We start from the raw sequence: 26,258 nt of genomic DNA on the forward strand, positions 1-26,258 counted from the left end.
GGACCACCCGTGTGTTGAAGCCACATATGAATTCCTCTGAGAGAGTTGGGTGTCTGGTTGGGTTGGGGTTTTTTAATGAGGAGAAAGGGAGTTAGGACGAGACATAAGATGTGTTCTTGGCTTGCAAGACATTCTTCAGAAACTCAGCTGGAATTAAGTGCCTTTATTCTTGGAACAGTGTTTTCACTTGGAACAATACTGATGGGAACACAGTCAATGTTACCATTCTGAAAGGCTTTTTTTGCACAACTCAACTCTTGTGAAAAAGTGCTTTAGTATACTTGTGAAAACATTTTGATGTGTTGACTAAAACAATCCAGTTTTCCCCACTACAAACCAGAAACATCTGCCTGAAGCTAATTCTGTATGTTTTAGAGCTCCCCTTTAACAGAGAGCAAGTTGATTTGTATTCTGTGCACTGATGTCCTTATGGTACTTCTATGCTGACGTAATCTCAATTTGGATTTGAAATAAAGTGTAATGAAGTGTAATAATTGAATGTCAAAATCTTTCCTTAGACTTCCTCTAGCAGGGGTCTAAACTGGAGCAAGAGTTGAAGAAACAGAATTTAACTTTGTCCCCAGTACAGCAACTGTTAATCAGTTTGTGAGGGTACAGATGTGTGCAAACCTCCATAAGTTAGCAATGATTGACGGAGTGTGATGACCTTACCATGACCAGAGGGTCTGTGATGAAGAAACTTGCTGACAAAATATTCCTGTCATTGTGTGTCACCGAGGATAAAGCTCAAGGAAGTACAGAGGAAAATTACATGGTCAAATGTAATTTGCTTGTAAAGGTTAAAGAAGAAAAGCTAAGTCTTCATCCCAGCATTTTTCAGTACAAACCTGCCCTCCCACAGGAGGGCCTTCCCCACAGGCACACTGCTCACCAAGGCTTGAACTCCAGCCTGTCCCACAGAGAATGCAAAGGATGCAGGAGCGCCCAGCTCTGGCAGGGGTTTGGCCCCACAGGTTCAGTGCCTTAGTGACAAAGTAAATATTTCACAGGTCAAAAGAAATTGTACTTAATGTAACTCACATGTAGGAAGAGTCGGACTACTAGGAATAACATCACTACCTCTACAGTTGATGAATATTACATTGTTGATAAAAGCAGTTTCATCACTGCCAGAAAGGCAAACAGCAGAAGACCTTGGCACTCCCACTGCACTACCCCATTCCAGACAGCTTAAGCAGGACTCTGGGATTTTGCACCTATTTGTGTTTCTACAAATGCATAAAAAAGAAACTTCATTGTGAACTGGATCTTAGATGGCTTTGCTTCAGGTACCAGTCTGTAAAAAGAATGAGTAGGTTTAACAGACTACCACCACACCCAGCCTCTGAGGGATGCCAGAAACACAATTAAGAGAGTTGTTCAATGCCATGGTGATTGTCCTGAGACCTAGCAGAGCACAGGAACTAGCACCCAAGTCCCTTTTGACATTTTATTTGTTACATTTGGAACAGTCACTCATGCATACTAGGAAGTGCAAATAATATACAACAGGAAGTTACTACACAGTTACAACAGAACACAAGCAAACTAAGCAAGGTGGTTATCATTAAAGTCATCTCTACATACCATCCATTGGTTAATCTTGCCTTGTTCTTCCTATGTCTTCCACAATACTTGCTCCACTCTTTGAAGCTCAAGAGGCAAATACAGATCTCTGTACATAAATGGCAGAGCTTACAGGAGGGAACTGAACTTTCCTCCCCTCCCTAACTACTGAAACACCACTAGCTATACATTACAAAACAAAACAAAAAAAGAAGGAAAAATGGAGACTTCAGCTGGAGCTGAGTCATGCTGTCAAGCATCCTGATACAGCCACCAGTGAAATAAACAGTGTGTCCCCTGCACATGGAATAACAAAACAAGAATACTGATGGTTTTCCTCTCTGCATCTAATGGCTATTAGAGATCCCTCCTTTGGAAAATTCACCTCTGGCCCTTTCTTTTCTAGTTTATTCAGGTAGCTTCATAGCTAGCTTTCTTCCTCTGATTTGTGACTTGCATGCAAACCATTATTGTAGCTGCTATAAGATGAACTTCCCACACAAAAAGGTTATATTTAACAGCAGTGACTCTCTGGACCCAGGCAATCATTCAGCCCACAAAGAAAGCAGATTTTCCTGCCACTGCAGGTTAAGCTGAGGATGTCTTGTTCTGCTGATTTCAAGGATGAAGGAAGAAAATAACTGAGATCTGGTGTTTCTAGTCACTCTCATCAAATTTTCATCCCTCAAAAGCCAAATGTTTTCATAGGAAATTTGAGGAATGGCAATGCACTGCCCTCTTCCAAGGAACAGGGAAAAGTGTCTATATTATGTTCAACATGACAAATACTCTATGAAGGGGAGTGTGGTTTGGGTTTTGAAATCTCCCTGTCTTGTTGGCCTTTGGGTCTTTTGCCTGGGAGCTCCCTAGACCCTGGCTCCCACACTGGTGGTCTTTTGCATATCCTTTTCTCCTCTGTACCTGATGCACTCCTATGGTGGTAGGGCTCACAAGGATGAGGTCCTTGAAGGCTCCCACCTCCTCCCACAGAACTATGCATTCATCCTTCGTGCCTGTTTGCCTCCAAATGGGCCTCACTTCTGACCCGCCCTGGCATGTCTGGCCTCTTCCATGCAACAGGAGGATCTGGTCACCCTCTTGCAGCAGCATGGTTCCAGTTTGTGGTTGCTTTGTGAAGCTCTTGGTGCTCTGCAATGTGATGCAGCCAAAAAAGTAAATTTCTCAGAGGAATTGATTTCCCTCTGGAGTACTGGACCATTTTCACAGCTTAAGCCCCCTCTTTGATTTGTAGCAGCGTCTCCTTTACAGATGAAAAAAACCAGAAGACAATCAAAATCTGAGATGACAGCTTGGCTTCTGCTGCCAGCTTTGCAAAAAGAGTGTAACTAAAGCTGCAAACTAAGGGAAAAGGATCACAGCTGAGAATGGAAACCTGTGACACTGATATACCTGCAGCCAAAGTGAAGCATATCAAAGGCAGGGAGGAGGGAAAGATGAGCAAAGAGCGAGCCACTCATTCACCTGGCTACACCACATCATTTTCTTGAGACTACAGAGCCATGGGAGAGGATGTGCAGTCTTTCTCCTCTTGGAGACACAAACTTTGGCACTCTTGTTTCCAATAGGTTTTACCATCAGCTCCTAAGTGCACTGCTCCACTGGCCACCAGCTGCAGGGCGATGGGGAAAGCCCGACATTCCGCTTCTTTAACCCGTTCTGACAGCGTCTCCTCGGTGTCATCTGCCTTCACAGACACTGCCTCCTGGTGGATCACTGCTTTTGGACTAGATTCCTCCTAGAATGGGGATATTGGGAGTCTTTTAGAAGAGGGTGGTGAACAGTCTCAGGAAGGTTCTGGACCAAAGGGGCAGAGAAAGCCTCATGAGGGATCTCAGCAAAGATGTGTAGTTGTATGCAGGAGTCTTAAAGTACATCAGGAGAGGTTTGCCATCTCCTTTAGTGGTACCTACATAATGGTAGGGGATACAGTGGGAAGAGAGACATGGACTAGAAGAATCAGAGAGCAGTTTTCTGAGAGTAAAAGAAATTGAAACCCCCTCCCCCCAATATTAAGGAAGAAGACAGGACCTCAAGAAACCACAAATGCCATCTAATCCCCACATCTTCCTGTTGTTACTGGTAACAGTCCTAAGATTTCCACACCTCTTGTTTCTGTCTTCAGAAAGAAAAGGAAAAAAACAAAACCAAATTCCTTTTCATAGTTTAGGCAAGAGGACACTTACCAAGACAAAATGCACAGTGCAGCCTGTGCCTTTGAATCCACTTTGCAAGGCTTGGTGGGCATTTTCATCCTTGATTGGTGGGAAAAGTGATGGGGAAGCATTCAAGATTTTCCCTGGACATCAGTATGAGAGGGGGGAAAAAAAATAAAATACATTTGAACTGAATTTCCATTAAAAATAGAAGGGGGATGTGATCATCAGTTCAAAATCACCAAACTGAGAACCACCCAGGAGTTGAAATGTTCTCAGCTGCAGTCAGAATGTAACAGAGCATGTTCAGACTCTGGTTAAAAAGCAAAACATATACATGGGGTTATGATCTCTATGGAAATACAAGGAAGCACTGCTGTGATCTGAGGAACTGCTGCTCTTCCAGGAACACAGGTGATGGTTTGCAGGCTTTGGCAGTGGGCAGGCAAGCATGTTTCAGTTAATACCATGGACCTCATTTGCTTTTTCCTCTGTGGATAAATAGATGAAGTGGTAAGTCTCTCCCCTCCCAAGTGACCAGTCCTTGCACTACAGATGAGGTGCTTGCAAGTAGCTGTCAGACTGCAGCCTCATACAGAGCCACTACACAGATGGAAGTGATTTTCATAGAAAACATCATTCCCAAAGGAGCTTGTCCAAGTGCAATGCCCCAGCAGCTGGCACTTGGCACCAAGAGGAAAGAAGAGTGTGTGCTCCCCTCCTCTGCTGGCCTGGGGCACATCTAAAGCAAGCTCTCCCCCACAGCAGAGCCACACTCTCAGGGGTCTGTAACAGCTGTAGTTTCAGCACACAGCACAGAGCAGTGCAGACCTCAGGGCTGCACAAGAGGAAGATGAAATGAGAAATGAATCTCTTATTTTCTTCTGAGTGACAACTGTAGGGAGTTAAGCTCAGTACAACTCCCCAGTACAGCTCCTTGACAAATGACAGTTACACTACCAGTCCCTTACTGCAGACAGAGCCAAATTCCTGCCAGCTCATAGGCATTCCCCCTTGCCAGAAGGACAGCAGATAGAGCACCTCTATAATCCTCATTTTGCCCCTCTGTTGCTCCTTTGCCAGCACAAGGCATTTCTCTGCCCATGCAGAGTCAGGATCCTAGCACAGTCCCACTGGCTGGAGCAAATGAAAGCAGAGAGCAGCCTCACTGATTTATATAGTGTGCTTCCGTGTCAGCAAGGCTGTGAGAGGTTTAATCAGAAGACAAAGAACTATGACTGTATCATTCTGGTGAGACCAAACATCAATACTTGAATTTCTCTTTTGCACTTGTAACTTCTTACCTTTCCATTTTCTGAGAAAAGGACTGGACAGAATTCTCATAAATCCTGACAGACATATTAGTTCAACAGCAAATTCTTCAAGAACTCGGTCGATGGTGCTGTCGAATTCAGAGCGACTCCCATACAACTTATGATCAATCACCTAAAACATTAATACACATCAAAAGCCTTACCAAGGAAGTAAGTTCATGTGAATGAGAACTTTGGGCAACGAAGAGAAAGCAAACTGGATTCATTCCAGGACACTCCAGATTTTTGGAGTTAAAAGGTGGTACATTACTGAGGGCAGTTGTGATTTTTCACATTCCTATAAACATTCCTAGGAATACCCTAATCACTTACAGGCTAATGCTGGCTCTGCCACACGGGATGCTTCCTAGGACACCAAAAAATCTGCTCAAGAATCTGTGTAAAGACAATCATGTGGGTAATGTGGTGTAGAGAAAAATAAGAGGGAACACATCAGAAGAGTCTGACCTCTTATTTGCCAAAGACTTAAAGTAATGACTCATGAACAGCATCACCACTAGTTAATTATGTAGTGGCTTACTGAAAATCACAAACTTATCTAAAGAGATGGCAAACTGGCCAGACATTTTGTGTAAGAGTAGAAGGAACTTTGTTATTTCTACTCCATCTCTCAGCCTCAGCTTGCAAAGTAATTATTGATTCCTGACATTGTTCACGAGGACATTCAAACATGGAGCTAACAAAGCAGCCACACTCATGCCTCTGAGAATATGAATAAATTTTGACATAAGCTGGTTTTTTTCCCTCTAGAGGTGAGCCTTTATACTGCCTGGAATCCAATTCATCTCTTGAGGAAGCTTGCTGAAAACTTTTTAAGGCACAGAGAGTCTCTAGAAGCACTTATTTCCATCTGTGCATAGCAGTAGAAATATGATAATGGCTCAGAACTATTTAATGCTAGGAGGAGTTCCTGGTGGGCTGCAATTCCATGACACTGAAAGTTTTCAAAAGCCATGTTCTATATAATTGGATAAATGCAGTGACACGATGGTAGTCCTTTTCTCTATATATATAATGAAATAAATCAGAGAAAGTTTCTGTAACACAGTGCTACTGTAATCATCATAGTGGGAGGGCAGACTTTTATGGTGCCACTGCAAGTGACTCAGCACAGCATGAAACAAAGATCTTTCTAAGAAGGGGTGAGCCAAGGAAGCAACATGCTTGTGTGTTTTGCAGAGCCTGAGGTCTTACTGATTTCATTTAAAGCCTGAAGCTGCATGGGCTGTAGTCTCAGACCCAAATCACCAAAGCACTTGCAGTTTTAAGTCCCTTCCCAACTCTGGACTGGAACAGGACAAGAAAGTTTTGCAGTCTCTAGTGAGCACTGTCCATACATCTTTCAGCTCCGCCTTTGCTGATAACTTTGATAGCTTTGTGCTACATCCCTTTATGCATGGTAAAAGTTTTAAACCAAAGTGAATCATGGCTGCTTACCAAGCATTTCATGAAGACCTATGGATTCAGTAGCTGTGAGTTGAGGATAAAAAGGGGGGGAAAAGTGAGTGTCTTTACCCTGGTGGGAATTCCAGCCCGGGCTGCGTTTCGTAGTTCTTCTACACCAGACTTGTTGGAGATGACAAGGACAATATGAGCACAGCTTCCTGGCTCTTTTGCATAATTGATGAGTGCAGCAAGGTTTGTGCCTCAAATGAAGAGAGAGCAAACAGTCATGAAATAGATGAGCACCTGTGTCACAGAGAATTTGCTCTCAGACTCATTTATCTTACAAAAAAATCTTGTTTTCAACAACTGCACAAACAGAAGAGGCCTAAGGAATGTGTGCACTAATAAAGCTCATTTGTTCTGCAGTACAATACAACTTCTTGACTTCTAGTCAAAATGCAGCCTTGGTTTTAGAAGGCTCTAAAAACTCTACTGAAAAGAAGGGGTATGCACTTGTATCAGGGCTGAAGACAGCCTCTGCTTCGTAAGGACGTTTCTCTGGGTGATGATCAGTGAAAGCTCACCTGTTCCAGAGACAAGAACAGCTACTTTAACTTTGCTTTTCCTGTGCCGGTGTTGACTCTCAACAGCTGTGTTGTTCAGCTGATGCTGGGGGCTGCTCAGCTGCAGAGCTTCTGCAAGATTCTTGACTTCGATGCGAGAAGCTCCTCCAAATATATGAGGAAAATGTTAAAATACCTTAAATTTTACTTTTATATCTACATTTACTTTTTATAGTTCATTCATTGCAAGTTTCAATTAAGAGAAAGCCTATCAGCAAGGAATTTATGCTAGAACTAACTGGACTACAAAACTGTGCAACGCTGCGCTGATCTCCTTTGTGTTACTCGCAGAATGGTTTACAAAGGCCTAGCTATGGCCATGCTCCGTTCAAGGATTACCCCCCATCTTTTATAGTTGTCTTCCTCTTCCTCTCATGTTGCAGAATTGAAGACACCAAGCTGAGTGGTGTGGCTGACGCAACTGAGGGACAGAGGGACCCAGACAAGCTTGAGAAGTTGGCCTGTGTGAACCTTATGAGGATTAGCAAGGCCACATGCAATGTCCAGCACCTGGGGTAGGGCAATCCTTGGTATCAATACAGGCTGGGGGATGAAGGAGCACAAATCTGCAGAGAAGGACTTGGGGGTACAGGTGGATGAAAAGCTGGACATGAGTCAGCAATGTGCACTCACAGCCTGTTGTGACAGGACAAGGTTTTAAACTAAAAGCAGGTAGAGGCAGACTAGCTATAAGGAAGACATTTTTACACTGAGGGTGGTGAAACACTCACACAGGTTTCTCAGAGGGGATAGATGCCACATCCCTGGAAATATTCCACATTGGGTTGGATGGGGCTCTGAGCAACTTAATCTTGTTGAAGATGTTCCTACTCACTGCAGGGAGGTTGGAATAGATATCTTTAAAAGTTCCCTTCCAATATAAATCATTTTACAATTCTATGAAAATGACACTGAAAATTATGTTGACAGAAGTAGGCTGCATTTTGTCTGCTCAAACAAACTGCTCCTCAAGCTGTTTAGTTTCCAGAAGGATTTTGGTCCACATCTTGCTGTATGTCAATCATTGCACATAGCAGAAAGAAAACTTACTGTCATATGTGACTATATACAGCTGTGGCCTACCCTCAATCATTACATGGAAGCTGTGTGAGTAGGAAATGGGTAGGAAAGGAGGTGGGTTGATTACCATGATTGTGGTAAAATACAATCAACTAATGTTTGAATCCTTACAGACAATCATCACAGGGATTTACTCAAGTCTCAAGCAGACTATATTCAAGTACTGACACTCTGAAAATGAGACATTCACTTCTCACTGTATTTAATACTGAAACTTAGATGGGAAGCTGTCAAGTAGCCTCCAGCCAGGTGAAACAACAGGAAAAAGATGTGAATTACACAAACTCTGCAGAACTGAGGACAGCTGGTGCCTTCCAGGAGATGCTCAGCACTTCAGAGAATCATGCTCTGAAACAACTTACCCTCTATCAAATTAAAAATCAAATAGCACATCCTTAAGTAGAAACCCCTCGGAAGTGAATCTTACACTTTGAATCAAACCATACTCTGGTTAATCTGTGTCTTCCCATTAGGGCATCTGCTAACCTGTATGACAAGGAGCAACAACTTTCCCAATCAGCCAAGCTTCCTCACATCTCTGTATGTCCTTGAGAACATGCTGAGCTAGGTCATTCTGCACAACCAAGATTGCACCGATCCCACAATTAAATGTCTGAGCCATCTCCTCTGCAGAGAGGTTTCCTTCTTTGTAAAGCCAGCAAAAGATTTCAGGAATCTTCCAACCGAGAGCATCTGAAAATGAAATTCGCATATGGTGAGCACAAATGTTTGCTATCCATCTTTTATGATATACAATGACAATGGTATATTAGAAGAGCTGACAGAGACTAATTCTTGCTATTCTAAGAATGCTGTCCAAGGAGGACACTTTCCTAACTTCCAGTTAGCTTTATAGGTGCTGCTTAGCTAGAGATTTCTAACCATAATTTGTACGAGTCAAATCTTCTCTAGGCTTCTGGAGAAATACAGACAGACATGCAGATACCTTCCTTCCCCCTTCTTCATTCCTACAATACATTTTGGACTCACATGAACATAGTTTTCTTTAATATTTTGAATCTTTTAATACTTAGTCCAATTTTGGGCTCAACAGAAAAAATACTTAAAGATGTCAAAAGCCAGTCTGTTGTGGGGAAGCTAACACCTACCATTAAAATGTATTAAGGGTAGGTGTGCATACACATGTACTGTGGAGCATGTCATGCAAATTCAATAACCTTCACTATTTGGTCAAAATGTTTAGTATGGCCAGGTGTCTTGCAGAACTTTCAGTCTTCTCAAACATCTTTTGCCCTAGAGATGAGCTGCCTTCAAACTCTCCTTAAGCTGCTCTTCACCAAAAAGAAAGTGGGGCTCCTCAGCTAATGCTTACTTGATACAGGAACGGTTTTGGTAGGCTCTTTGGAAAACCACTAGCTTTGGGTCATTCAGTCTCCACGTGTGCAGGCACATACATTTCTGAGTATTTCTGTAACTGCAGCTGAAAAGTCAAATCCATGTTGTATATAAATGTTGTCAACAGGAACAGTCAGCTTTGATATTTACCTAGGACAGCGCTGACGTATTCTGGCAGAAGTCTGGAGACGCCTTCCAGCAACCCCTCCTCGGCAATGAAGGCAAAAGCCTTCACATGCCCTGAGCGAAGGACAGGCAGCAAAGATGGACTGTACATTTTTGCTGGGGTCAGCAATATATCTCCTGCAAACAGAAGTGTCAGTTCAATTGGTTTGTTTAAAAGGTCATGAGGTATTTAGTGGGAATGCTTCTCTGAACAGATTCCCTTTGCTGTTTGTGGCAGACAACCTTGGGAAGTAGCAAAACTGTGGATGCAAGCCCACATACCTACCCCAAAGACTGATTAAACCTAACCCATCCTGAAGTAAATAGCAGCACCGAGTTCTGAAAACATCTGAATACAGTTAATTTGCAGGTTTGCTTTTGAGAAGAAAGATAATGTACCTAGAGTCTTGTCACCACAACTGCCAGGTGCTGGTGAGGAGTAGTGTGAAGAGGACATTAAGAGAATCTTCCTTATGATGCTAAAGCCATGGCCATGAATCCCAGAAGAGGCCAGTCCAATAAGCACATCCTCTTCATCAGCTCTCTGCAGCCCCAGAAGCATCTGCCCTCTTTCCACCGCACCAACCACAAAGCCTGCCAGGTCATACTCTCCAGAAGAATATATACCACTCACCTCAGTCATCTCCCTGCCTAAGTGGGGAGAGAAGGTAGTCAGCATTAGCTGTAAGGATGTGTCATTGTTAACTCTAAATCTACAGCATTTCCTGAAATAAGCAACATGTACAGGATGGCTGCAGAGACATGCAGCCTAAGAAGCACATTCACATCTATTTTAAAATTCCTTCCTGGTTTCTTACCTCACCTCAAGACTTCAACAAAACAAACCTTCACGAAGTTACTGAAAGAAGAAACTTCCTTGGTTTTCCATGCTGCTTAGCTGGCATTTCCTTTCTATGATTTAGTATCCAAGAGGGAATGAAAATATTGACACTTTAAAATGTGAGGCATAGAGTTTTGCTCTCCTTTGTACAAGGACAAGTTAGTAAGAATTATGATCCAAATAAACAAAGAGTAAAAATTATCCCTCTCTGCTGACTCATTTTACACATACGGAAGAGTTTAAGCCCAAATGCTTGACTGCCTTTTCCACCAAACAGAAATTAACAGTTGTAATGCCACATACTGCCTCTAATTTCACTAGTAATCATTTTGAATCTGAAAGGAGAAGAGTGTTCATACCCAGGAAAGCACATCCTGCATTTCTGCAAGCTTCAGCTATTCCTTCTTTGATGGTTTCAGTCACTTCAGTGTCAAGTTTGCCACAAGCAAAATAACTGAGGAAGAAGAGCGGCTCTGCTCCTTGAGCCAGGATATCATTGACACATATGGCAACCAGGTCCTGCCCTATGGTGTCATGCCTTTTACACACCTGTGCAATCTGCAAAAGATGGTGGGAACCAGCAGTGGTAACATGAAATACACAAAACTTAGACATAAATCAGTGAAATAAGCAGTAATCTTCTTTTCCCTGAAAAGAATCATTATAGAACATCTACGTAGAGGATAACCTTGTGCATCACCAAGATTAAGTCAAGAGTAAAGGTCATTTTCTTGCAGAGGAAAGAAAAATCTATTTTGTTTTTTGAAACATTAATGCAAATTCTAGTTTCAGCTACCCAGAAACTGTCATTTTGGACTGGTTTGTTCTGCTTTTGGCAACACTATGTCAAATTCAGAGTAAGAGGTGTCTAAAAGCACTTACAAATTCCCAGGATATTCAACCTGGAGAACATCCTGTTCTCCAAAAATAAGATTAGATTGCTCAAACATTACTGTGTCTTCTGCTTTACTTTTGTCTAGTAATTTTGCTGAGCTATAGAACAAAACTGAAACAACTTATTAGATAGTTTTCTTCCTCTTCTCCAAGTCCACAGGGTAAGAGATGCTTCACTCCCACCCTCCCCAGGGAGTCTTCTGCTCTCCGCTATCTCATGTCTCAGGTAACAGCAGGGGCCTGGTCTGTGGTCCTCTTGAAAGACACAGCAATATTTTCCTCAGGAGGGTTGCTCTTTTATTTTTTAATTAAAGTTATCCAGGTGTTTGCACCCTACAGGCAATGAAACCTGATTCAGACATCATGGCTTCTATAAAGCGGTGACGTGTACACTACTTGATAACAAGCAGAGGTTTCCTCATTGTCAGGGATACACCAGGTTGTTCTGCTTATGCCAACTGCTGACATCAGCACCTAAACAAAGTGTGAGTTTGGATTACAAGCCTGATTTAATTTTGCTGGCTGGTGGATTTAGAAGTGCTATGGAGACCAGTCAGACCATGTCCTTCACTGCATTATAACATCTCCCTCCCACTGATCTAGTAACAATTCTTACAGGCATCAGCCAACATTTTTTTTTGGCCAAGGAAGAGTCTTGGGAACAGTCTTTAGGCACAGCTGGGAATGTCTCAGGGCCAAGCACTTTGAACAAAGGCTCACAGTAGCCAGCACCAATCAACCACTTTTTAATGCTTAGAGGTGTCCAAGGATGTGAGACTGCAAAAGACCTTCTGGATTATTACAATGAGTCCCCTGCTGTTGCAGTGAGCAGCACTGAATCATCCCATTACTAAAGGTATAAACACCAGCTTCAAGCAAATTAAGGTGCCATGCTTGACCAATAAAAGGCAGCTTCAGACCTCCACTCCTCTGATAGTTGAAAATTTTCTTCTGATACATTCCAAGCTCAACTTCTCTTATGTGTTCTTGTGTAATTTGCATTCTTTATCTATTGGCTTCTCTTCCCCCTGAAGGTCTAGCTCCTCCATCTATGTTTACCCAGTGCCCTGACACAGGTAACTGTGCTGCCTCTCTGCATACAATTTAGTAAGCTAAATCTTACAGTATTTCAACACCCCTTTGTCCTTCTCTGATCTTCCTCAAAGTCCATGGACCCTCTGCTTCACAGCAGAAAATCTGGTTCTTGGTTAAATTTCTTGGTTTATTATAACTTACCCAGAGCCTCCATACTCTCAATAGCATATGGATAGGCCTTGCTTACATGATCGTCCACAAAGTTTAAATTACCACTGCAGTGGGCTTAAGATATATTTATAATGCTCAGAAGATGCAGTAGGCTGTGGCATTTAAAACAGTCTTGGGAGATACACAAGCTCTGCTACAGTCAAATTGCAAGTTACCTGCAGTTTAGGTCCAAGGCCTTTAGTTTGAGATACCAAGATAGGATCATCATAACCAGATGCTTTCAAGTCAAAGAAACCAGCAAAGCCTCCTACTTCTGAATGACTGCCTGCCAAGTACAAATATGTCAAGGATCATTTTTAAGGGAAATAAAAAATAGAATAGAATAGCCTCATCATGGCAAATACCTCAAACATTTTACCAAATTCTTAACAACTTGCCTTTTTTTCTTTATGCAGCTACATTTATGGGGGGGGAAGTCCACAAGAAATTTTCCTCACTGCTAAGAGTAAAGGACATAGTCTGAAGAGCAAATAACAAGTTCAGTGACTGTTGGTCACACCCCCAGTAACTGTTTGAGGCTGTACTCATATATACTGCTGGTAAGAACACTTCTGTCCAGTGATGTGCAAACTAATCCATTAATCTAGGAGTTACTCTGTTCATTACACTAGCCTTGCAAGACAACGGTTTTGTAATTAGGCAAAAGAGACGTGGTGAGAAAGAAATGAGAGGTTTAGAGTTTTCTTTCCAAGTGGTGACCCCAGCCCGGCTTCTCAAGCTCAATCTGAATGCCAAGAACACATTGATCCCTTCCTGGGGAAAGAAAAAAAGTTCTGTTCCATTCAATATACTGAGGAAATCCAAAGATTCTTCCCAGTCTTACCTGATCTGATATTGCTTACAATTGATGTTTCCAGCTGGTGAAACAAAATGTCACTGCTTAGAGCTTCTACATGTCTCTCTTTGTATACCAGACCCCTGCAGAGAGGAAAGGACTTGCTAGCAGTGGCAGTGACAGTTTCTGCATAGACCATCATTCATCACATAAATGGGAACAACAGATACAGAACTTTGGACTAGCATCTATTTCTGCTAGTGCCTTTGCTTACATACAGAGACTGTCTGAGAAGCTGTATACCCCGGTGGCCAATGTCCTTCCTGTAAGTGGCACCCTTGAAACGTATGGCTGCTACACCCCTGTTGGCTTCTCCCAGTGCTTTCATCAGGTCATCTTCAACAGCAGTAATGGAGAGGACTCTGCCACCACTTGTCACCACTCTGCCATCCTTCAGTGTTGTGCCAGCATGGAACACCTGCAGCCCTAACTCCTTGGCTTGCAGCAACCCTACGAAAGCAAAAGGAATTCTCTGAGCATTTTAATTCAAATACTATGTTGGCAAAGCAGTGAAAACTGAAGTCCTTTCTTCAGTCAAAGGAGGACGACAGTAAAGCTTCCCACTCTACCCTGAGTAACAGCATTATTAATGTATGGTACCTCACTCCACTGGCCCTCAGACACCCTTCTGAGATGTCCAATAAGGGCACAGATCACACAGGAACAGAAATAAGAGAACGAGGAGCCACAACAGGACATGAAACTAACCTGTGTCAGAGAAAAGCTGTGCTGTACATTTGTAATAGTGAGTAACTTGTGCAGGGCTTTCCTGTATGAAATCACAATTCACAGCAATTTACTGCATGGATTCTTCCCTTTTCCTAACACTAAACCATTAATGTTAATGTTAACTCAGCACTTCCCTAGCTGTTCAGCCATGCCCACTCCACACAATTCCCTACCCACTTCTGGAATCAATGCTCTACAGATATTTGCAGGTGGCTGTCCAATAGCTGAAGCCAATTGCATACTTTGATTTGTCTCAGTCTATTTTCCTGCTAGAGGAAAGCAGAATTGCAGGGGGTTTTTAGACTTATAGTATGAGGAAAGGATAAAGGAAGAGGAGGAAATGCTGCCACCACCTGGAAAAAGCAAAACAAAACAGTTTTCCTCTTGCTATCAGCTAGATAGATTTTACAAACATGTGAAAAGGACCTTTATACTTGCTGAAGGTACAGCGTGTTACATTGCCACAGCACTGCCCTGACAAGGTCAAAGCTGAGCCTCAGCTGGCCTTGCAGTAATGGGAATATAACAGCTTCACTTTGTGTTTTAGGGAATATTCCAGAATGAAATGTTTGTCAAGCCACTAAAATTTGGGAATCAATGTGGAAAAAAAGGGGAAAAAAATTTTAACCCTCCCCACATCTCTAGAAGCTGCAGTATAATAACAAAAGAATGGATTTACTTATGTTGATTTGACTGTTTGAGGGGGTTTTGGGGTGTGTGTTGTGTTTGGGGGGTTGTTTGTTTATTTTGCTTGTTTGGTTTTGTTTGGTTGGGGGTTCTTTGGTTGGTTGGTTGGCATTTTTTGGTTGTTTGGGGTGGGGGTTTTGTGATTAACAAACAGGAGGGCCATCCCACTTCACTTGTAAAAGTATGAATATCAGTTGGAAAAAAAAAGGTCTGACTACTGAAAGATAGCTCTGTAGCAGAAGGATTCGTTTGATTATGTGGTTTGTTTTCTGTTACAGAAACGCACAGTTCCCCAGATTATCACTGACAAAACAAAATATATTCAGTGAAGGAACTGGAAGAGGAGAGGGGTGAGGAAAATGTGACAGCAAAAATCTTGACCAGGGGAAAAAGCAATACAACGTGACCTTCTCTCTGGGTGACACAGGGTAACTGGAGTTCTGACAAAAATAAGGTGGCATTGATAGAAGATCAGTTGTCTGGGTTGCTTTACACAAGGCAAGGCAACAGCTGAGGAGGAAGGAAATAGCTCTGCAACAGTTTCCTCTGGTTTTAACAGTTTAAAAAGAATCTTAATGATACATTAAACTACAAGAATTTTAACTGAGCAAATTAACATTAACCTCAAGCCCATATACCCACCTTCCCAAAAACCCATCAAGCCCTGTCAAGAAGAGATCCTTTCTAGTACTACACAGCAATAACCCTGTCTGGCTGGAATCAGGGGAGGAACAACTCCGATGGTAGAGGTATTCATTACTCCTATTCTAAAGGCCAGATGTCCTTATGTCACTATTCTTGCCTAGTGAGGCATTAGGTAAGATAATGCCACCTCCTGGCAACAGAGCAAAGCTAAGGAGAAGCAGTCATGTGCTGGTGACATCGTAGTCCGCATTTCCAGTACAGCTTGTGGAAGAACCCCGTAAGGATGCACCAGAGTTAATCTAGGAGGTTATAATTCCCTATTACCTTCTTATCTCAGCAACCAGCCACTGACAGAGCTTTACAGAATGATGTAACTTAAACCATTTAGCTCCTCTGCTGCTCTGGACAAGGCTACAATCTAGTAAAAAGATCTTACTGACAAAGACAAGGAGTGGAGGATGGAGGAAGAATCTAACAGGGTGTGAGATGGAGGAAAGCTGTACAGACCTCTGACAGAAGAGGTAAATGCAAACCTACTGAAGTACCATGCTGAAATGAAACAGTAAACAACTCATTGCAGTTACCTGTTACTTCCATGCCTTTGTCATAGTTTCCTGGGTATCCTGGACTTGCCATAACCACACACACAGCCGTACTATTTTCTGACCAGGCTGGCATGAAGCTGCAAAGTTTGCCATCAATTGTTGCTTGAAGCACCTCATAAAAATCATTTTTAAGAAGTGGAAGAATTACCTGCAGAAAATATCCATAGTGATAGATGTTGATTTTTATTTTGCTGACTTGCTGAAATTCAACTTAAGGAAAATTCAGTTAGTAGAGTAAAATCTGTACCTGCCAAACTGAAAATACTGTGTTACCCTATACCAGTAAACAGTTTAATGCTCACCTAGAGTTTCCAATCTGCAACATCTTTTGGGATCAGTCATACATTTACAAGCATAAGATGTGAGACTGTGTAGAAGGAACATGAATTTAGGGCCCTCCAATTCTGCTTCTATCCAGTAAAACAAAATCTGAGGAAGAGTTCTTTAACTGAAGATAACTAGCCATCTATGGCTAGTCTAAGATATTTGTATTCATAGCTGCATGTTAGGAGAAGGAAATCATAAATCCAAATACAGCATGGAAATTTCCCTAGAGGAAAGATAGAACAGTCAGAGGGAAAAGAATGAAGCATGTTTAAGTCTCCAGTACCTTTCACTCACCTGGCACTGAGGGTCACCAAACTGACATTTAAAGTTCAAAATCTTCACACCATCTTTGGTAAGCATTAAACCTGTTTGCAGCACACCTGAACAGAAAGAACAGAGCCAAGCAAATGAATTTAAACATTTCTTTTACAATCACTCTTTTAAATGCAACACAGTAATTTGGAATGTGGAAAGCATTTCTGCAAATCAGGAGAAATTAAGAGTAAGCACTTAGACACAAGTCATAATAATTCCAACAAAGCAGCAAGCAGCAACCTGAGGAACACCACATCACACTTTATTCCAACTACAACAGGAAGCAGCCCCTCTACATTACAAAGTTGAGTTCTGCCTTCTGCTACAGCTCTCTAAATGCAGGCATTTAGTGATCAGAAGGAAGCAACAGGATGAAACAGCCAGTTCCCATATAACCCCATTCATTACACGGACTCTGGGATTTTCTTTCTACTAAGTGCCTTATTGTTACACATAAATATAGATGTGCAACTCTGTATTTCAGGTAAAAAACCCCAACCCAAAATTCACTACTGCTACTGACAAATAAAACCAAACAGTTATTGAAGTTTGTATTGGATGATTTCTACTGCAACTCACATATATGCATACAGTGATCTAAAGCAGGTCTTTCACTGTATAAGCAGAAAACCAGTTCCCAATGCTTTGCACCCACTACATTCTTACTACTATGGGTCTGAGCGTTATCAAAAAGTTACCAAAGAGAACAGAGGACACATGGCAGACTGGAATCCAACTCTTTGTATGAGTTCTCAACAGCTTTCAGTACCAAAAGCAGCCATTGGCTTTGAGAGGCACTGTGAGCATTACCTTTCTTTTTAAAAACAGTCTTAAGATAGAGATCTTAAGAATACTTACATTGCTGCATACAGGAGTGAGGAGCACAACTGAACTCAAGTACACATGATACCCTGAAGTACAAAGAGTTTGCTTGCAACTATCTTAATAAAAATGTATTTAATTAAAAATATGTTATGTTTTATGAAGAAAAGACAAAGGGAGAACTATGAATCAAACCAACAAGGTTTAATACTGCAGGAAAAATTAACTAGTTTTGGGTTTTTTTTTTAACAAATGTTAACAAATGTTGGTCTCTTCTCCCAGGCAGCCAGTACCAGGACAAGAGGACACAGTCTCAGGCTGCGCCAGGGGAGGTTCAGGCTGGATGTTAGGAAAAAGTTCTATACAGAAAGAGTGATTGCCCATTGGAATGGGCTGCCTGGGGAGGTGGTGGAGTCGCCATCACTGGAGGTTTTCAGGAGAAGACTTGATGGGGTGCTTGGTGCCGTGGGTTAGTTGTTTGGGTGGTGTTGGATTGGTTGATGGGTTGGACGCGATGATCTTGAAGGTCTCTTCCAACCTGGTTTATTCTATGTATTCTAAATATTATTTGGGATTAAAAAGCAGTCTCTAACAATGAAACTCACTTTAATATGATTTTACCTTGTTTTTCAGTTGAGTGCTTACTTACCTACATATGCTTTCCCTTCTTGTCTCATACTATCAACAACGTGTTGAAGGATAGCATTGTTGATTTTCTCTAGAAGAACTTCTGGAACCTGACAATCAACATCAAACTGAGTGATACAGTGAGGACATCTGCTGGACCAATTCATATGAACTGGAAGGACTGGGGGTAAGTGAATCCCTCAGATATATTTTCTTCTGTCTGCATCCCACCACACACCCCCAACCAGTGCATTCCTTCCATTAAGATGCTGGTGCCTGAAGGACAGATACACTAATCCTCTGTCTTATGAGGTGTGGTTTTTGGTTCTTTCTCTACAAAGCCAATTTTAAGCAGGTTTGAGATACAGGCAACCTGAGTTGTACACAGTAAGACTGTTTCTGTACTTACAGAAAAATGCATTAAGATTGTACTTGAGCAGCATATTTAGAACAATGCAGTCAGCTTTAAGAATCAATAAGAAGAAACCCAAGGTTATGTTCAAGACATAAACACTCCAAGCATGCAGGACATTTTGCAGGGACATTTCAAGTGACGCTAATAGGAGCAAAGAAGCACCAAGTGTAGGTGTAATGGAAAAGGTAAAAGAAAGATGGTTTCTCAGAACACTCTCATTAAATCCTAAAGAATTACTACTAAAGTTTGAGCCCTGTATTGCACTTACACAAGCAAAGTGTCAATCAATTCCAGAAGAAATTCTATGTGATAGACACCAGACTGGGCCCTAATGGAGATACATTAACCACAGATGTGATCAGCCCTATTGCAGGCTGAGGAAGAAGACTGCTATACCTGAGGAACTGGGCAATAGGCTCCCATTCCTCCAGTGTTTGGACCCTGGTCACCATCCAACAATCGTTTCTGGGCCTGGGCTGGAGGCATTGAGGCAACAGTGACACCGTCCGTGAAGCACAAGCACTGTTAAGAGATGAATGCAACATAGAAACAGTGACAATGTCTTGTCCTAAAGGAAGTTACTGGTTGTCACAGTCTGATGCTCAGTTCTGCCTGGAAAATTAAGGAAGCCAAGATAGAAAACAACAGGATCCTCTTATTCTGCTGCAGTCCCACTGACCTGAATGACTCACTGAGGTTTCTTTCTTAGTTTTGAATAATCAAGAGAAATGGCCCTCATAGCAATTCCTCTCTCATGAACTAGATTGTGACCTACCAGTCCTGTAGATTTATATTTACCTTAAGGCATGTGAATAATCTTCATTGACTTGACAGAATAATTCATATGTTTTGAGTTAAACCTTTGTGTTTGCAGATCTGGGGCTTGAACAAGTGTGAGGTATTCTCAGTGCAGGACAAACCTTGCACAAAGAACTTGTTTTCATTTTCATGTGGCATGTAATATGCATGCTTAAGTTCCATTCTGCCACTGAGCAGTAATCCATGGTAAGAAAAGTGCTAAAATAGGCACTAAATATTAGCATGAAATTATTGATGTAACAAGAGGTACCAAAACAAAGTCCATACAAACATGTTTCAGGTCACCCCAGGAGAAAAAGATAATTTTTCACCTAAAAAGTTCATCATAATTTCAATTTGATGGCAATAAAAATATACTGACAACATACATTGATTAATATGAGAGCAAATTGCTTAGGCTGCATATTTATTTATGTTAAGTGCAAATGAAACAAAAAACCCTATTTGAAACAAAAAATGTGTGTGTTTATGCATAGAGCATAGCAATAATGCAAAGACCAGAAGCACATAACCACATCATTGATCACCTACAGAAAGTTCTTCCCCTTGAAGAAGTTCTTCGATAATGACCATCTCTCCAAACATTCTGTCCTGCACAAACAAACCAACCAAATTCTCCAGTTAGCAAATATGGCATCTACTGGCTTTCTTTTAACAGGAAAAAAGCCAAACCAAACCAACAAATGTATGAAAAGTAGTGGCTTGCTTGAATTGTGGAAAAGCTTTGAGTAAAGCAAGTAGAATCTCATTTTGAGATATTGAAATGCACCTTACCTGATACTGGTAGCTAGCAAAAAAATTAAATGCTTGGAGGGGCAAGGCAATAGGGCTCAATGCTGGCACAAGAGTTCAGTCACAAACTCCATAAAGCCCTGCTCACTGCCTGGAGTAAATATGAAGAATTTGAGGAGGATACCCAGATAAATTCCTTATTCAAATGGGCAAGTTTCTTCTGAAACCACTTGCTTTCTGTAGCCAAAATTACAAACTCACAGGCTGCAGAACACCACGAATTGGATTCCCACTGATTAATTAAAGATTTATCCACCTGCATAATCTCTTGGACAGCTCTGCAGGCTTCCTCCTTGCTGGCTGCAATTGTCACTTCTTTTCTAGCAGCAGGGCCCCTTGCCCGAACAACTCGTGCTGGAAAGTCTGTGCTTTAAATGAAAGCAAAAGTGAGATTCAGGCATTGCTACTGCACCCAGTGAAATTATCATTTTTAAGATTAATACCTCCCATATTCTTTCCATTTTGTCTGAACAGCTGAAGAATGACACACTAGAAAAACACATTCCCTGCTAGCCCATCCTGTAATGAAGATGAATGGACTTTCCCGGCCCTCAGCACAGGACTGTGAATCAAAAATCTATTAATTCTGTTGTTGGTTCTGACATCATCTCCATGTATAGTCTTGGACAGGTCACTGAACTTTAACACTTGTCAGTTTCTTCCTCTCTTCCCTGGGCTGGGTTACTGTTTTATTCCTGTCATAGGTTTGAACAAACTCTTTGATGATTTATAGCTTTATAATGCCATATTACAGTGCATAATTCTGTGAAACCACTACAGTTGGGGTTGTAAGATAAAGGCTAAGTTAGGTCTTGCACAGGAAGTATGTGTTAGAACTAGTGTATTAACACTGCACTCCCAGAACTGGTCCATTTACTTTTAACCACAACCTAAGTCTGCTAGAATAAAAAGAACAAAATAGCATAGCATTAACATATTTTAGCTACACTTTATCCATTCAGGACAGTCCTTTTGAAAAGCTGATTCTACACAGTACTAGCCTGTTTTCTGAAACAACATTTCATTCCTCCTCTCCACATTACAATTTCTATTGGGACAAATCTCAACCCTAGATTTACATGAGCAGCCAAAGCAGACTCACACAAAGCTCCCTTTCTCCACATCTCAGTGTGCTGACCTGAGATACACTTCACCTTTCTGAGTTTTATGCATACTTAGACACACACACAAATTGTTGGCCTGGTTCTCTACATGGCAGCAATACAGACTAAATGCTGTCACAGAGCAAAGTCAGTAAAAAGGTTGATTTGGTTTTTTTTTTTATTTCCTCTAGATTACACCACACATAGCATGTGGCAGCAAAGACAAGAAGTCTGTGAAACTAACACATAGCCACAGACGATGATAGCTGAACACAGCAGCTGCTGTAAGACGACCAAAAGAGCCACAACAGTTAGACTCTCAAATAGATCCCAAATGACTCCAGAGGCACTACAACTCAAAGAAATCACAGAGATATGCAGTTAGATTTCCTTCTTCATGTAAGAGAGATGCTGTCTAGCCTTAAAGAAACAAGATTACCCTCCTTAGGTTAAGAGCATTTCATCAGTACCTCCCAAATCACTCCACAGGTAGCATTTTGCTAGCATTTGTCAGTGTGGAAATTATTCTTACCCTCACAGAAAGATTTATTGAAATATATTTTTGTCACTTTTGTTTTCCTTTTAAATGGCTATCATCCTGAAGAAGCTGATATAAGGGAAGAAAAGTTGTCATCTGTGAACAGAAAAATCAACCTGTTTAAGTTCCCTGGATCTTCAACATCTATTTCTAATTACAAAACTAATTCATTCGGTAGCTGGTTGAGGAGAAAAACAGTTTAAAAGTTACTAAATTCTAGGTGACTATCATGGGTGAAGACCAAATGCATAAATAACTTGACAAAGAAGTGTCCAGTATCAAAATATGTACCTGATAATAAATCTACAAGCTTCTTGGGGATTGGTGAAGGCTTTCCATCTTGCTGTTGGGATCCCATGTCGATCCAGAAAGGCTTTGGCAAAACTGGTGTTGGATGCCAGCTGGGCTGCTTTTGCAGATGGTCCAAAACACCTAACTCCTGCTGCTCTTAAGTCATCAGCAATCCCTAATTACCAAAAACAGCAAGAGAACCAAGTAGTCTCTTGGGAAACATCAAATTATTTTGACAAAAGAAGACCACATAGTGATTCTGGTACTCTGTTATGCCTTTCCTTGCCTCAAGCAGCTAACTCATCCTTAAAATAAGGTTCTGCATATACAGTGATCAGTTTCATGGTTTGGTTTTAAGAGGCCTTTTGCTCTTTCAAGCACTGTCAGTTACCACCCTATGACTACTGTTAGGACTATGAAGTGCTCCTGTTCACTATTGAAGACAGAGATCTTGCTGGACCACATTACAATAAATGCATGCGATGGTCTGGGTACTGCTGCACACAGCAACAATGATAGGACTGTTGCAAGAAAAGGCCTTGTATAAAGGAAAGCAGAGAAGACAAAAGAGGACTTGTAATCATTCCTGACCCTACATGATTTCCCTTGCTGATTTCTGACATACAAACATCATCAAACAGCTCTGAAGCCAAATGTTTTAAGTGACCAGAATCTACATTTGCAAGATAATTCAACTATTCTTCCTTCTCAGTTTCATTAAGCCAGCATATGTTTTAAGAGCCAAAAGAGCCAATTTTAAAGCAGAATTCGGGGCGATGTTCTTTTTTTCTGTCAAGTTAATTTATTTCAGCCTTACCAGCTTCCAAAAGAGCTTCTTGACCGACTAACACCAGTCCAATGTTATGATCTTTGCAGAACTGGGTAACAATAGTGTGATTGCTCACTAATACAGCTGAAAATTAAAAGGAAATATAATTAAGTTACCACTCTGAAGCCTAAATAAGAGATGGGGGATGAGAATGGTATTATTCTGCCTCCCTAAGAAGTGTATTAAAATAATGAAACAGCAATGAATGGCAAAGTAAAACAAGCAACACTATACTAACAGAGCAAACATTGAACATTTCCAACTTGCACTACCCTGTTTCATACACATGTGCTTATTTATGTTTTATTTGTTAGATGCAATCACATCAGCTTTAAAAAGCTTCTTATCATAACAGAAAGTTAAAAACCTAAATCTGTAAGTTCACAAAGAAACTCATTTTCACCACCTGAGCCAAGATTTACTCAATGCCAGTGTGTGATGTAACTAAATTTAGCTGAGCAGCCTGGGCAGACACTAGAGAAGTCTATGCCCAGACATTAATGATGTCAAGCCTTCTGTCCCTCTTCTATTTTGCTGAAACTGGTCAGTGAATTCAAGCATAACATTGGGAGGAAAGAGATGAGGCATAGAAATACAGAATCTCATACAAGCCTCACTATCTTAAGAGGTTAGGCTAAAAAAATATATAGCATGATATTTTACTAGGCAGTTCTAAAATCCAGAAACAAAACATATAGACAAAACAAAGATATGCCTTAAATAACTTGTAGTACCACTGAGAGAAAAGTATAAGATCGTGGTCCAATGCCCAGATTACTGATTGCTTGGCACAATATATCATTTATTCCCCCTTTTTACCTGAGTTGGAGATTTTGCCATTGTCAGCTGTTCCTGCGTTTCCCGGAGCAACAAAGACATGTTTTACACGTGGAGACTGGGCCAGCTTCCAGGCCAGAGCATGCTCCCTCCCTCCACTGCCAATCACAAGCACCCGGTCAGCCATTAATCTGTGCAAACCCAAAATCATCATGTGCAATACAATTTGTGTATTTTTACTTACTTGTATGTGAGTTATTGAAATACATAGGTAATGCCTCTCACTTGTAATTGGTAAGTACTATCAATCCAGTTTGCATTACAAAGGTATCTATAAAACATTTGCAGTGTCATGGGATGGAGGCACCATTCACATTTGGTTTAAATACTGACAACAGTGAAGTCACTGAGCATTTTTTCCACTTGTTTCAGCATAGTCAACATTTCCTCTCTTAAGTATTCAAGCTGAAATAATCTTGTCATGACTAGATCTCATCAAATCCTTTGCACAGCTACACAGGACAAAGCTGAAATTTTCACACAAATGCTATAGGTAACTTAACAAACAAAAATATTTCAAATTGAACACTTTTGTCAGTTTAGGAACTTTTATGAATGTCAACAACCTCAGTAATAAATGGCAAAGACAGCTTTCACAACAGGTTTTATACTTTGACACTTGTAAAGAGGGCAACTTCAGCAGAACAGGATGCTCAATGAAAGGACAACTGCTAATTTCACTAGCACGCTGACATTTAAAGCAGTTCCTCAATAATATTTCTAGGCAAATTAGTTTTGATTTATTACAGAAATATTATCATACTCAAAGTAGGGCACATCTGCAGACTTAATTTCTCTGTATCTGCTGAACGTGGATAAATGTCAGCAAGAAAAAACACCCAGAACATGACCTTTAAGAAAGATGCTAATGGCAGAAACCAGTCCTTACCCAGGAAATAGATGATAAATTAGAGATACTATAAAACAAGAGCTTTGCAAGCAACATGTCAGCAGTCTTTTCCCCAAAAAATCATAACCACTGGTTTAAGTTCATTACATAGCTTCCAAAGGCAACGAGAAGCTAAATGGTGACACTGAGGTATAATAGTTCAGAAAAGACATTGATAGAACTGTGATAGATCAATAATCATCTTGAAGTTCCTGAGACAGTACTAAGACATCCTAGCCAAATATCAATAAATTTAACTATATAGGCTTTCATAATTATTAAATTGTTCAAGTACAATGCAAGTACTTAAAGTAGTCTGTGCCTGGGGACTACAGATCCTTGTGGATTATCTAAGGGGCTGATTTTAAGTTTTAGGTCTTGTGCTCTAGACATATAAACACAGACCATATGCTCTATCAATTGCCACACTGATTGCCTTGCAAAAGACTTAGTTCTAAGTCTTCATACCATGTAATTATAAAATAATTTGCACCTTGTCTTTCCTTTTGCTACTGCTTGACAATTAATTCTGAAGTCACTAGGAAGTTGATGGGAAATCCCAAGCAGAGAGTTACATCTGCTCTAATAAAGACATCAACATGCTCTCTGCAAAGCTTCATCAGGCACTACAGTCCAATTGTTACCAATACAAAGCAAAGTGGTTTTAAAAGCAAAATTATTTTTCCCCTTAAATATAATTTCACAATGTATGGAAGCTTTCTAAGACAGAATAAATCAAAGTGTCTGACTGGGAAAATGATGAAACCAAGCAGTGCCTCCCACCCTGTGGAAAAAAAAAAGGCAGGTTTCCATTTCACATCATAATGAGGACACAAAAGACAGCTTTTGCAAAGCAATTAAAAACCATGATGGAGGAAAAGAAAGCTGGTAAGACAGTCCTAGAGGAAGAGCTGTAGGAAGGGACATCTCACTTGAATTGTCTTCCCTTACCGTGTCAGACCCTGCTGTTTATCCACACAAAAGGCTGACGAGTTCTCCAGATGGATTTAAGTTCTTCCTTCAGTTCCTGCTTCAAATCCTAACGATTTCTGATTTCCTAAAGCCAAGGATTAGGGTGAGAGAGTGAAAGAAGCAGACAGCCCTGCATGCTGTCTTGTTCCCTTTAATCCTCTGTTACACAGAAAGATCTCCAACAGGATCTTCTTAATGTTGCCCGCCCTCCAAAACAGACCTCCCCATAAACTTCAGCAGCGTGGACCATCCTCCTCTTTCTGTTTTTTCTTTAGCTAACAAGAAAAACAACTCCTCTCCACCAATCAGTCCTACAATATTGATAGTATTCAACCCTGGGGGAGGAAAAAAAAAACCCAAACTAAAACCAAACCAAAACCAAACAAGATAAAACCTAAACAGAACTAAACAAAACCAAACAAACCCCCCTCAACTACAATGTGGCTTCAAAAAGCTGAGATCATTGTTCATTTTGCATGTCAACAGCAATTTCATA

General features: G+C 41.0%; 1 protein-coding gene across 2 annotated transcripts; it reads right to left on the reverse strand.

Moving 5' to 3' along the window:
- Positions 1 to 3,076: 3,076 nt before the first annotated feature.
- Positions 3,077 to 25,909, reverse strand: LOC104306427 (trifunctional purine biosynthetic protein adenosine-3-like). 2 transcript variants are annotated; one of them, XM_054165879.1, is made up of 22 exons: positions 25,742 to 25,909; positions 23,884 to 24,032; positions 23,053 to 23,148; positions 22,236 to 22,410; positions 20,560 to 20,671; positions 20,043 to 20,102; positions 19,089 to 19,214; positions 18,300 to 18,387; positions 16,808 to 16,893; positions 16,166 to 16,334; positions 13,739 to 13,970; positions 13,509 to 13,603; positions 12,841 to 12,950; positions 10,885 to 11,083; positions 10,084 to 10,335; positions 9,670 to 9,822; positions 8,650 to 8,856; positions 7,045 to 7,188; positions 6,590 to 6,720; positions 5,045 to 5,186; positions 3,771 to 3,883; positions 3,077 to 3,322 (listed from the first exon to the last, which is right to left on the reverse strand). In XM_054165879.1, the coding sequence occupies exons 2-22, from the start codon at positions 24,026 to 24,028 to the stop codon at positions 3,077 to 3,079; spliced, it is 3,081 nt and encodes a 1,026-aa protein (XP_054021854.1). In that variant the 5' UTR covers positions 24,029 to 24,032; positions 25,742 to 25,909. The 2 variants fall into 2 exon arrangements, with proteins under 2 accessions (XP_054021854.1, XP_009905693.2); XM_009907391.2 differs by lacking the exon at positions 25,742 to 25,909 and having other exon boundaries at positions 23,884 to 24,052.
- Positions 25,910 to 26,258: the final 349 nt, after the last annotated feature.

This window comes from Dryobates pubescens, chromosome 12, assembly GCF_014839835.1.
Source record: "Dryobates pubescens isolate bDryPub1 chromosome 12, bDryPub1.pri, whole genome shotgun sequence".
Lineage (NCBI taxonomy): Eukaryota > Metazoa > Chordata > Aves > Piciformes > Picidae > Dryobates > Dryobates pubescens.

Bases quoted from the DNA above. Each gene is read 5' to 3' on its own strand.
- LOC104306427 (XM_009907391.2), bottom strand. From the start codon at position 24,052: ATGATTTTGGGTTTGCACAGATTAATGGCTGACCGGGTGCTTGTGATT. The intron at 10,336-10,884 runs GTATGAACACTC...CTCCCCACTTAG, and splicing joins TGCAGGATGTGCTTTCCTGG to GCAGGGAGATGACTGAGGTG. The intron at 6,721-7,044 runs GTGAGCTTTCAC...TCTTCATTTGAG, and splicing joins TGTTCTTGTCTCTGGAACAG to GCACAAACCTTGCTGCACTC.